Source organism: Lonchura striata, chromosome 4 (assembly GCF_046129695.1).
Source record: "Lonchura striata isolate bLonStr1 chromosome 4, bLonStr1.mat, whole genome shotgun sequence".
Lineage (NCBI taxonomy): Eukaryota > Metazoa > Chordata > Aves > Passeriformes > Estrildidae > Lonchura > Lonchura striata.
The window spans coordinates 62,218,766-62,232,078 of record NC_134606.1 but is presented as its reverse complement, the minus strand read 5'-3'; the positions used below and the strand labels follow the sequence as shown (position 1 = coordinate 62,232,078).

At 40.3% G+C, this 13,313-nt stretch overlaps 1 protein-coding gene across 3 annotated transcripts in view; it reads left to right on the top strand.

Moving 5' to 3' along the window:
- Positions 1-13,313, top strand: part of ZNF827 (zinc finger protein 827) — a 100,324-nt gene that overhangs the window by 29,256 nt on the left and 57,755 nt on the right. For all 3 annotated transcript variants that reach the window (XR_004148241.2, XM_031504685.2, XM_031504686.2), the window contains one exon: positions 9,668-10,151. Coding sequence is in view for 2 of the 3 variants with exons in the window: in XM_031504685.2 (XP_031360545.2) it covers positions 9,668-10,151 (484 nt within the window). In the remaining variant the exon portion in view is untranslated. The remainder of the gene's footprint in view (positions 1-9,667; positions 10,152-13,313) is intronic.

The following is a 13,313-nucleotide window of genomic DNA, read 5'->3' as shown; positions in this document are numbered from 1 at the left end:
TGCATTTGCAAGAACAAAATTTCCCTAGTTGTACTACGAATTATGCCTGTACTTAAGTAAAGAAGCCATAAAAAGAAAGAAATAACTTTTATTCCATTGCTTGCTTTTCTATTTGATGCAATGTGGAAACTGCCTTGGGTTATGTCAATTGGGTGCAGCACAAGCTGTCTGTGACTGATTCAGTTCCAGACCTGGAACCACCAGAGGCAGGGATGTTGGTTGGGATGTGACACCAAGCAATCCTATCAGTGCTACTCCCAGGATGCCAGCTAATAACCCTACATGCCAGTGTCTCATTCTAACTGGGCAAACCAACTTGGCCAGCTCTAGCAGGGATCTCTCCATTGCTTTCTACAGGCAGGCCTGCAGTTTTAACTTTTTTCTTGCTGTAGCTTTTAACTGTGGGCATTTCAGCAGTGAATCATCTAAACCAAAATGAATGACAGATTATACTGTAATATTTTGTTTTCAAGTTTAAAGTGTGTTTTTTACTCAGCCTAAGTTTTTGGCTCATGCTGAGGATGACCTTCTGAAGGAAGCAACATCTGTGTTGATACAGAAAAATATAAAAATGTGAAGAAACTCATTGTCTGCTTAGCTGAAGTACTATGTGGTTGCAACACAAAGTGCTGAGTCTTGCAAGCTGTAGAATATTCTTGAGGATGTTAAAATGGTACCTGTCCTCAGCCCTTTGATAAGATGAAGTGAAAACATTTCCCTTGTTAATGCAGTTGAGTTTTATAACAATAGGGAAATGTTTTATTATAGTTACCATTTTGTCTGTTTTAGATGAATGTGTGTAACAGGGTATCAGACTGGTGTGAGGAGGGATAGAAATGCCTCTTCAGGTTTCATACATGCTATTGCAGAATCTGAACTTAGTGAGCTCACTTTCTTGAGTAGGGCCTTGCTTATACTCAAGAAGCTGTTCCCTTCTGTGTAAATTATTCAGATTCCTCTTGTCACAACATCAGATCTTGCTATGGTTTAAGTTGTTGCTAGATCTTAAATCATCCCCCCTGTAGTCTGAAGGCTCATTCCTCAACACTTTTACTGTAGATCAGTGCACTGTTCCCAGGCATCCTCAGTGTATCGTGCTAATCCTTACCAAGTAGGCTCAGTGCTTATGGCTCTCTCTTTTAGGACTTGCTGTTCCATGTTGACTAGGGGGCACAGATGGCCAACCTAACCAGAGGATGAATAGACAGGATGGGAACACAGCCTGGAAAGACAGTCTGGGGGTTTTTGTTTGTTTGTTTTCAGCTGTTGACAACCTGCTCAGAAGTGTGCATCACCTAGAAGCTTACTAGTCCCTGGCAAAGACCTGTTGTTATCCCCTGCTTTGTAAAGGACATCCCTATTGTTCCCTGCAGAGATAATGGTTCTCTGCATTTTTTTGCCTTACTGGCAAAAAATGTTGTTTGAAGGTTGAGGATCTATCCCTTCCTTTTTGGCATAGTGATTTCTGCAGGTGGTCACAGGTAGGATGTTGGACAAAATCAGGGATTTTTTCACTGTCTCTGTGTGTTCTCAAAGTGATGGCTTTCTGAGGTCCTTGTGCTCTTTTCTACTCCCCTCCCAGCATTAATGCTTTCATTAACTGAGCCTGCATCTGCTTAAAACATGCTTCCTTGTGCAATCATGTAGCATGTAGTGTTAATTATTTGGTAATATTTTAATTATGATTGGATAATGCTCAGTTAGAAACCCCTGAGGTCAGAGTCAGGCCTGTTTGACTCAATGTAAGCAATTACAGCCACCTTCAGCCTTACTGTGGAGGCCTGATCTGAAGTCTTCTCCATCACTGCAGTCCAGTCATAAAGGTTATGATGGACTTGGGCATCTTTGCTGGTAGAACTGTCCTTATTTGAGGTGAAAGCAATTGTCTTACAAAACCAGGTGGTTTGCATTTGTTTTTTGGTGTTACAGATAGATGCAAAGAATCACAAATACAACAATTTGAAAGATAATTTTACCCTAGTTTCAAACAGTTTCATACAGTTTTCTCAACTGACTAAGCCATTAATAAAATTATTTTCTATCACATCAAAACTGAAGTAGGTAAATGAGGAAGGGGCATATTAGTCTTGTGTCCAAAAGCATCAGGCATAATTTGAATTCCTTTTGGTGGAAGTATAAATTGATAACAAGATTAAAAATAAAATAAATACCAGATTTCTTTTCTCTTTATAAATAGTGCTTCCTTTAAATCTATATGTATATGATATTATAAAAACTGGAACATATATAATCCAACAGCATTCAAAATGGACGAATACACATGAGAAATTGTAAACTACGGCTAGAAGCTACTTAGGATGCAGTATTCTGGTCATGCCAACTGGATGTGTTGGTGTTCCTATTGTCTTAAAATCCTTTGGGAGCTACCTGACCTTATCTCCTTTCTGCCAGGCAGCCCATGAAGGTAGAACTGCTTCTGCTTCTCCACCCATTTCTCCCCATGTGTCAGCTGTGGCTACAGGTGAAGACACATTTTTCAAAACCAAAAAGGCCACTCAGAACTAAGGTACTGGGCTGGTCTTTGTCATTCATTACAAGCCAACTTTTATTCCAGGATGCTGAACCAAACCAAGCTTTTTTCCTTTATGCTGCACTTTGGTTTTCAGTTGTTTGTTTTTTTTTTCTCTATTGATAAGGATAACAGGCAAAATGTGTTTTGTTCAGCTGCAGTCCTCAAAATCTGATTATTTTGGTTTTGTGTCCTCATAGGCAGCATAGCCATGGGCTTGAACCACCTTGTTTTTTTTTCTAGGTTCTTGTAGGCATTCTCCACTGAAACTGGTTATTTGGAGATTTCATTTCCATGAGTGGTCTGTGTGTCCATGTGGGTTTTCCTTGCTGTGTCTTTAGGCTAATGACCAATAACTATATAATATATATACTGTGTAATTTTATGATAATTGCAACATGTCTAAATGACGGACCCAGAACACAACGTTGCCAACATTTTTGGTGTCCCATCCCCTGCTATGGAGAAAATCTTAATAGAGAGCTGGAATGATTCCAGCCCTGACCCGTATTCAGATCTGCATGTACTACCCACCACATGGATGAAGCTTTCTTCCACTAAGGGCATTTTGCCAGGGCCAGCTCACAACTGGAGGCGAGGAAGTGAAAGGCACAAGAAGGGAAACAGAAGGAAAGTTTCCACACACACAACAAACAAGGGGGGCTGAGTAGCCTGCCTTTTAAGGCACAGAGTGTTAACTATAATTTGTGTTTAGATTCCACAGTGATAGGCACCTTATAGAAATCCTAAAATAGATGCAGTACAGAATTTTATTAGGTTTTCTTTGGATGCAAACTGTAGTACATGTAGTGCACTCCTTGGTCTCTTACTCCCAAGAATCAGGAGGGAGCATCTCAGCAGCTGATTCTGGTATCACAGCATGGTTTCCAGGGGTGCTGAGAGCACTGAACTGAAAATGAAGCTGGACAAAATGAATGGGTAAGTGAGAGAGGTGTCTTGTCCAAGCAGGGAGCAAGTATTATGCTTAAGTCCTTCTCTCTGTTTATCAAAATATATGTTCAGTTGGATTGTGTTTTCTTCTTGAGACAGTATACTATGTACTTCTTCTGCAGAAAGCAATGGAAAGTTGTGGTGTAATTCAGCAATATGTAGTCAGGTTTTTCTGTTTTTCCTGGTAGGGATTACATTTTCCTCAGAGCAATACCACAAGCATCAGTCAGACTTGGCCAATTGGTGCCTTTGAATCATGCACATATCTTCCTCAGCAATTGGTGGACAGATAGGCTGTGAGATCATGCAGATATGTTCCAAGAAAGCAACGGGATATTAGCTGAGCACTTGGAAGGGGGAGTGAGGAAGAGGAGCATATGGCCAAAACCACTATCTATAAATGTTCCTTGTGCTTCTATATAGGCATAAGGCAGGAATGGGTGAGCTATCTGTTGTAGCAGTGGAAAAGAAGTTTGGCATTGTGAACATGTGGTGAAATATGAGGATTTGATAGAAAATGAGGAAAGGGAAGATGAAGCTTAACAGGAAGGCTCAATGCAGTGGTAGGCAGGTCATGTGATGCTCAACCACAGGGTTTTCCTGCTTATGAAGAGCAACCATCTCAGTGAGATCCACATTAGTGTTCGTGTCTAATACAAAGAGGGTTATAATCAGCCCTGCAGTTGGGAGCCTATTAATGATATGATAGTGGGAATCAGAAAAGGTCCTGAGGAATGGGGCCAGGTGTTCAGTTCTCCTTGGTGATTTCCTTTTTCTTCTTTCTTCCTCAGCTAGTGCCAGATAACTGAATAAGCTTTCCTAATCAATTTTGGTGAAGTATAGGACTGGTTATTTCAAAGCATCTTTATTTCTTGGGAGAGGGAGGTTGAATGTGTTTTATGGGAGGGGGTTTTGTTTATTTTCAAGTTAAACTTGAAGAGCCCTGGGAGGCAACTGTGATTCCATGACCTCCCCAGCAGCTGAGAGGAGCTAATGCAAACTTGCACAACTTTTCAGCACATAAAATGTGTGCCCAGAGTCTCAGACAGGCACCACAAATGACTGCAAGTATCTTTTAATCTCACTTTTTGCATATGAGACAAGGATAAAACAGGACCTTAAATTAAAAAAAAAAAAAAAACACCAAACCAAAAAAAAAAAAAAAAACCCAAAAAACTTAACACCTAATCCAGCAGTCCAGCACTGCAGAGAGGCCTTCCCCCCTCCCATCCCCCCCAGCCCTTGTTTTCAAGCAAAGCAAGGAAATGCTTTAAAAAAGAAAATACTATATAAATAACATATGTGTCTTGAGGGGAAAGGATCAAAACTAGCACCACAGCACTCAACTTTTGACAATGCAATATTTTTAAAATGAGGGAATTTGTTGGAAAAGAGCATGAAATGAAAAACCAGAGGGTACATACTAGATGTTAAAATGGAAAGTTTACTCAATTTTTAAAATAATTCTACAAAAGAAACGTGAATGCCTGTATCTCATAACCAGAAAGTAGAGTCTGTGCAAAGCATTACCCAGCTTTAGGGAAGGGGAAAGGAAAAGATCAACCTCAGCAGTACCACAGAATTGCAGGATGTGCCTGTGTCACCCTTTTTCTCACCCTTAATCCTTTTTTACCCTGTGTGGTGGGATCACATGTAACTGTGGTACATCTGTATGGCTGGTAAATTAGCAGGGCTGTTGCTTTTAAGTATGAAAAGATGACTTAAGAAATGGCTTATGATACCAGGAAAGTTACAATGTCCACAAAAAAAAAAAAAAAAAAAAAAAAAAAAGAAAAAACAACACAAAAACAAACAACCCAAAGAAAAGTAACAGAAAAAAGGAAAACCAGCACATTGATACAAATGATGTGATAGGATAGGGACATGTGGTTTCTGTAAAAGAAAATCATGTGTTCCTCTACTAAGATGTTTTGAGCATGTCAGGAAAATCATGGACTTTAAAATCAGTTAAAATTTATTTGGTCTATAAAAAAAGCCTTTGGCAAAGCTTCTCACAGAGACACTGCCAAATAAATTAAGCAATGTGATGTACTATGGCAAATTAGATATTCACCAAGAGACAGTAAAACAAAGGGTAGGAAGGAATTAGCAATTTTAAGCATGACAAAAGGCTAACAGAGGGGTGTTCCATTACTAAAAGTGAAATTGTGAATATTTTAGCAAACATGATCTACACAGACTGATGACTGTATGTAAAAGAATTATAGATGGTGCAACCTTATGTGCATGAATCAAAATTTAAAAAGGCAAAGCTTGAAAGGGAGCAAAAGGAGGCTGTCTGCCTGATAAACAAGGGGGCAAATGAAGTTATTGTTGACAAATAGAAGGTACTGTACCTTGGAAACCAGAGTCTAATAATGCACCTGCCTGATGGATATAATGAACTGCAACTGCTCAGGAAAAATATCTGGATATTGTTATAGGCAGTTCAATGAAAACCTTTTCTTAGCATGCACAGCAGTTGTTAAAAAGCACATTAGTTATTTGAGTGTCTGGAGAATAAAATAGAAATAACGCTGAAAATGTAACAATGTTACTATTAGCATACAGTATGCTGCTACTTCTGGTCACTGCATTAGAAAAGACATGAGAAATAGAAGGGATTTTAAAAGCTGGCAGTGAAAATTATTAGTGGGATGTCAAGAAAGGACTGCCTTTGAAGAAAGAAGCTGAAAAGAATGGGACTGCCAGGAGGGTGAGAAAGGTGTGATCATAATAATGCTTGATAAAGAAGATGAGCTGAATGGCCTTTTTTTCCTTTCTTGTAATGTGAGAATGAGGGGGCAGCAAGAGAAACTGAGAGAAACAAAAATTTAAAATTTTGACCAACCAATAACTTGTACCCAAGTCCTCAAACAAGGCCGAAAGTTTGTAAGGACACTGTAATTCTGTTGTCATAGCAAGCACACACTGAAAAAACTGCAGAACCACAAAATATCATTTGAGACTGGGCATCTGCAGGCTGCAGATGATACAAGTCCTTTGCCCAGTCAAGGAGAACATCCCTGGTTAAAGGAAATAAACTCCAAAGCCAGAAGCCCTTAAGTGGTTTGGCATAAGTCAAACAGTAGTTTTATGGGATTTTGAAAGAATCATTGTGTATGAGCAGGTTGTGCACTGTGCTTTGTTGCAGTGTAATCCAGGGAGATCCAAATCTGGCAGCAGCTGGGCTCAGACTGGCACTCTGGGGAAAACCTGCCAGCTGCACTCTTGTCTCCTCCTGCCTGTGGTTCTTGCAGGAAGAGCCTGTTGGAGTCTAAAGAAGACATCTGATGGTTTGGGTAGCATTAGCACAGTACAAGAGCCATTCTCTGCCTCGTGGAGGGAGCAGGCAGCTTTTTGGACTGTAATATTGCATGGCCTAAATCTCCCCTGTGGCTTTCTGTGTAGCTCTACGGGGTTTCTTGTTTTTTATTCTGCATCGAGTAGTTGCTGCCTTGACTCTAACCCCTAAATGGCAAAGAGTGGCAATTCTTGGCTCTTTTAGCTGCTGTTGAATCAGAGAATGAGGAATAGTTTTTCCTTTAGAGGGATTTTAGCTTAGCTTTAGTGTTCAGATTTTTAAATTAATGGTGGGAATGGACTCTGAACATGGGGGGGCTAAATCTTTGGCTTAATGTTTTTTTCTTTTTTTCTTTTTCTAGGTCTAAAATTTTTCCTTTCAATACTCAAAATATTTGGGTTTGAACTCTGTCATTCCTTGGCTGTGAGTTAGAAACGTTCTTTATTTTATGAGAAATCCATTGGTGATGAAGCTACTGTCTTTGGGCAGAAGAAAAAAATTCAAATCAAATGAATCAGTGGCTCCTATTTTCATCCATTCTCAAAAGATATTGCAGAGGTGGCATGCCATACTCCCAGGGAGAGGAGGTGGGCTCCCACACAGGCTCTGTCACCTGCCTGCAGCAGTGACAGCCTTCTGAAGGCATTGGATCGATGGTTGTGATAAGGAACTCTGGAAGATGTGGTTAAACACATAGGCAGGGAAATGCTGATTGAAAGGGATCCTGGAGAGAAACCCTGGCACACAGAATCTGTGGGTGTAAGAGATAAAGTTGCCATGGTGAGGGTGCTTGCTGCCCTGAGTACATCTCGGTGTTCTCTGTGAAGAGTGCTCACTCACTGCTGTGCTCACAGACCATCCTGCTTCCACTAGTGTACACAAGCAATCTGCTTGGCATTTTCATTGTAACCTGCTAATATTTAGAATTTATTGTGCTGCTGTACTTCTGCAAGGTTACTTTAAATATGTGTCAGGTTAGCACTAGCTTCTTTCTTTTTTTTTTTTTTTTTTCTTTTTGTTGTCAGGTGCAATTATAGGATTCCAGAATTGCTTTGTCTGTAAATGTCATGCTTAGATAGTATTGAGAATGTCATTCTGGCTAAGAGAAATTCTCTCTTGCTGTCTGTCTAGCACCTCCAGAGCCACCAAAGAACCACTGAATGAAAAGTTACGCAGCACTGGTGAAATGTGTCTTTACTGAATGCAAAAACTACAAAAAGAGGGACATCCCCAGCTTCACATTTCAGCACACCTGAGTTGAGGGTTTGTGTAGAACTGGAAATCCTGGATCTGAGCTTGTGACTGAGTTCCTCTTACAATATAGGAAATCAGTCAAGCCAAGCCTACTGCTATGTGAAACTCCAGCCTGAATTCTGAAGGAGCTTTGTTTGGGAAATGCTGCTGTTGCCCTGGAGCACTGTGGTGTCTGCCCCAGGATCCTCAGGATCTAGATCTCAGCTCTACAGGAGACTGGAAAGTGCTGAAAGCCTTAGCTAAAGTTAGGTTTTCCAAGCTCCCTCATGTAGATCTGAAGCCATCAGGGCTTTTGGACTCCCAGGCTGTAGCAGAAAGTCTTAGATCCCTGGCACAGCTGGCTGCTTCTGACCCAAGCCCAGGGAGCAGGGGAAAGGAAGAGTGCCACTCAGTAGGGTAGGGGAATCACACCTTGTTTGCCAAGAGTTCATCAAACCTCTCCATGTTTCAGGTGAAATATTTTACATTCAACAAATTGCCATTTTCCAACAAAAATCTGTCTCACTGAAATGTTTCCAACCAACTTGAGTCACAAGTGAAAGCAAATGTGTGGAGCTCAGCTGGTGCCAGTGTGCCCTGATCACATGTTCATCCATTAGTAAGGAACAAATGTATGTATTTTTTTTGCAGGGAGTAGCCTGGAGTGCTGCTGTCAGGATTTAAAATTTATTTGTGAAGCCATAGCGAAAAGATTTTTCAACAGCCTTGCTGCTATTATGCTGGGCTCAGTTGCTCCTTCTCTTTAATGAGTGCTGTATGAAGCAAGAAATTGTATAATTATATGTCTGTAGCTTATACAGTTTAATGAGTGTCTGTCCATATAATACGTGAGCCGTTACGTACGGATGGATGGAGTTCCCTCTCAAAGGTATTCGGGATTGAGCCTGAGGATGGTAAGTTTTGTATTCATATGGAGCATGCAGGCTCCATGACAAAGAGCCTGCAGTCCAAATATGAGGGCAGTAAGATTAACTGTGTTCCTTAATTGACTGATAAACTAGAATAAATGGCAGACACCATCTCTCATGTTTCTATTGTATCATAAAAGAGCTGTTTATTTTGTGGTAGAATTAATTTGCAGCAAAGTGTTTCACTAGCTGCTTGGTATTGCCAGGTGCTGTGTTTTTACTCTAATGATACATAAATCAGTGATGGACATTGCTGTGTTGGGGTTTTTTTTTAGCTGCATTGCTCTGAACAGTTTTTATTAGTTAGGTTGCACAGAGTGATGTTTGTTTTTTAATCAAGAAAGCTATTAGTTATAGCTTGAAAGTCTTTATGCACTGACAGGTCATCAGGATCTGATTGTAAGGAGTGTTTGATCCAAAGCAGACATCATCATTTCCAAGCTGCAGAAACAGATGTTCCTGATTGTTTTGTTTTGTTTTGTTTTCACTTTAATCTGATGCTTACGTTCTTCTTTGACTTGTGTGAAAGAATTCTACTATTCTTGGAGTCTGACCACTTTCCAAGTGCTCAGAATGAAGAGTTTACTCCTTAGTTAATATTTTCATGGTTTTTAGTTTGTTTTTTTTTTCAAACACTGTGAGAAACAGAGTTGAGATTTCTGCAATTCTATTAATCTGCTTGGTTTAATACAACATTTTGTCTTTCACCTCTTGAACCAGGTTCATCAGCATCAAGACAGAGGTGAGACCTTCCAATGCCAGCTATGCCCTTTTACCTCCTCCCGCCACTTCAGCCTGAAGCTCCACATGCGCTGCCATCAACATTTCCTCAGGACAGAGTCTAAAGTGAAGGAGGAAATGCCAGAAACTGAGGTGAAGGGGTCACCACAGCTAAACAGTGACTGCTGCCCGGGACCACAGAGGGAAGGAGCAGGGCCTGACCTTGCAGGATCAGCATCTGTATCCAAAACACCCGATGTGGCTGGGCAGCCTGGTGGGGGGGTTCCGCCTTTGCTGGTGAAAGAAGAGCCCAAAGATGACCCTGGCGCCTCAGCTGCACCTTTTGCTCTTAGCACGGCTGACAGAGCCCCAAACAACACAAAGCTGAAAGACTCCTCTGACTTCGTGGCCAATGCAGCATCAGCACTATTCAGCCAAGACATCTCTGTCAAGATGGCATCAGATTTTCTTATGAAGCTGTCAGGTAATTGAGCAGCAGCATTGCTGCTTCTACTCTCTTACAGGCTAAGAGACACTTTGTCTTGGTTTTACTAAGTCAAGGAATTGCTAGGAGCAAAAACATTGTAGCTTCTTAACTTATAATTTCCTGGTTTTTTTGATAGCAGAGGTGTATGGTGGAGGGCAGAGGGGAAACAGTGAGAGGAGAGAGGGGTTTTGCTATTTAATTGCTGGGATTAGGAGTGAGAACTGTTTATCCAGGCTTTCATGTTCATTAATATTTACCTTGGTAAATCTCTTGTGATGAATTTTCCAGGCATGCTAAGTACCTGTAGTTTCAGTTTGAAATCACTGAGGGTCACCCAAGTGCTCAGCATATTCAAAAATTCAGTTTTTAAGTTTTCTGCCTTCACTCATCTGTTAAAAAGGATCAATAAAATATTGCTCACCTTCCTTTTCAAGTAGTATTTGAGGCCTATGTAGTAAATGCATGTGAAGTGTGAATGTTATTGCTTTTGGGTTTTGTTGCTACTATTAAAAGAATAGTAGTCCTAAAGATTTATGTAGAGCTTGTAAAAATTATTATTTTAATTGGAATCCATATCTAATGCCAAACATGTGTTTAGTGCTTTTTCACTTTGAGAATATTGCTGTAAGAATGATATTCATGTGTCACACTCAAGTGTAGGACATGTTTAGGTTGGATCTGTTATATTTTATGTGCTCTTTTATTGATTTGACTGAATACTTCAGAACAGTTGATATGCTGGAGAGGTGTTCTATGCCAAATGTTTTTGAAATTGGCCTTGAATTTTTTGAAGAGAAAGAAGTCAGGAAAAATGTCACTCAAGGAGTTTCTGTTTCACAAGGAGATCTCAGTCCCTATGGGATATTTTAGGCTTTGGAGAGAGAAGAAAACCTTTATAACAGAAAATAATTCGTGAGCTTTCTCCTTTAAATGGAAAGTTGTATTTGAGCAAATTTTATTAACAGATAAACTAAGGAATTAGTTCTGTCTTAATGCCCAGTCTTGGTGAAACCTCAGCGGTTTGTTTAGGAAAATCTTTCTTTCCTCATCATCCCAGATCTTTATACTTCTGGGATCACTGTTCTGTGAGGAATTGAGTAGAATGGGTTAATACAAGAAATTGAGACTGAGGCTTCATAGAGCCATCCAGGAAAAGAGAAAACAGCTGAGGGCAAGCAAGAGGTGAATTGGGCTGGCACAAATGGCTTGCTGTGTTGGTTGGAAGAAGCCACAGGACTGCCCCCTGAAAAAAATATTAAATAATCCATCAATATAAGTGACTATTCTGACTGACAAAAAGGAGGCAGGATGAGTCTGTTTGGATTTGCTTGTACATTTCTCTAGTTGAGTTTCAAATTTGGATTTGATATGAAATCCATATTACACTGTCCAACAGCTGCCCCACATATGTTGCTGTTCGATGTCGATCTTAAATTCGGGCTGCTGTGCATGAAGAGGCTCTGCACATCAGCAGGGCTGGCCTGGGGAGGGTGGTGCTCGGGATGGCTGCATGTAGCAGGAATGAGAGCAGAGTGCAGGAGTGGTGGGGAAAGCCTGAAAGCTGAGAGAACATGCAACAATTTGGTGTGTGGCTTTTCATGTAGCAGTTGACGGGAAGCTGTTCACAGTTTGGCAGACAGTCATGTTTTCAGTGTCTGCTCTATTGGCATCAGAGAAAGGATACAAATGTACATTATTCATGCAAAAGGCCTATGCAGTTATTTTATGGTGACTTACTAAAGGTCTTGAAACCTGACTTGTATGCACTGTTACCTAGCAACATGTTATAAAGTCGCTGGGGGAGCAAGATGTATCTGTAATTTTGTATGTGCGCATATTTGGATTAAAATGTACTGCCAGTCACCAAGTTTGCCATGCAGGAAGAGCAATGTCAGAAGGAGAGGAATTTCTTTTCTTCTGAGATTTATATTGTTTTACATACATTTGGTTCATGCTTTCCTCTATACCGAGTGCATAAATTTAGAGTAGAACTAATTCTCTTTTAGCAAGTTGTCTGAGTATTAGCAGCAGTTTTGATAGTTCAGCTCTGCCGAACGAAGTTCCTTTGAGTGATTTATTTCTTTATTACTACAGTTTTGTTAGGCCCATCAGAGCTTCAATTATTTGCCCTACCTTTCCAATGATCTAAATCTTTTGACATCTCAAATTGTATATGCCAATTTTAACAGCCAGCACAGATTTTTCGAGACCAAATTATGTCAAAACAACCTAATTTTCTTCTCTGACAGGCCTTGTGGCTAGGAAAGAAGCAGTAGATAGATATATAGACTTTTAGAATTTGGCATTTATTCTTATTGAATATTGATCTTCTAAATTAACATTTAGAGGATGTTAATGCCTATGTTTATTGCTTCTCTTCTTGCTTGGTGTCAATCTGTAAGCTTTCAGTTTCATGGGAAACCTGCTGAAGTCCATCCATCATATCCATGTCTCTCCAGTTTAGAGACAAGGGTGTCACATATGACAGTGTCAAATGTTTGGCACAAGCCTGTTCTGCCCCTGTCCACAGGTGTTGTAGCTCCACCATAAAAAGCCACCAAATTTGTCAGGCGCGATTTGCCCCTGGTGAAGCCACATTGGCTGTCACCAGCCATTTCTTTGTTTTCCATGTGCCATAGCAGTTTCCAGGAGAATGGAGATTATAGTAAATAATCATAAATTCATTGTAATTAGGACCAAAAGTAACAGGATTGTATGGCTGTAAGGTTTAAGTTCGTATTAGGAAAATCTTTCCCAAGCTGAGGTATTTATACCTCTAGAATAGTTTGGATGGAGAGATTGAGGCAGCTCGGCCACTGGGGGGATGTAGGAACAGCTGCCTGTCAGATATGGCTGGTCATCTATTAAGCAGTAAGATGGACTACATCTGTGTATCTCAATCAGTGGACCATATAATGTCATTCATTAAACAGTGGCAAGAAATGTTATCTTAACAAAAACAAGCAGCAAGATACAGAGATGCAAATTGGGGGGAAATTTACAAATGTTCGAAGTTTAGGCCTGATTTGGAGTGGGCCAGAGATGAATTATGGAGACATGGTCCAAAACAGACACTCAGTTGTTTTTTTTTTTTTTTTTTTTTCCAAAAGGCCCAGGGGAGCTTTAGTTTTAAAGCGATTGAGAAATACTGGTGTAGGT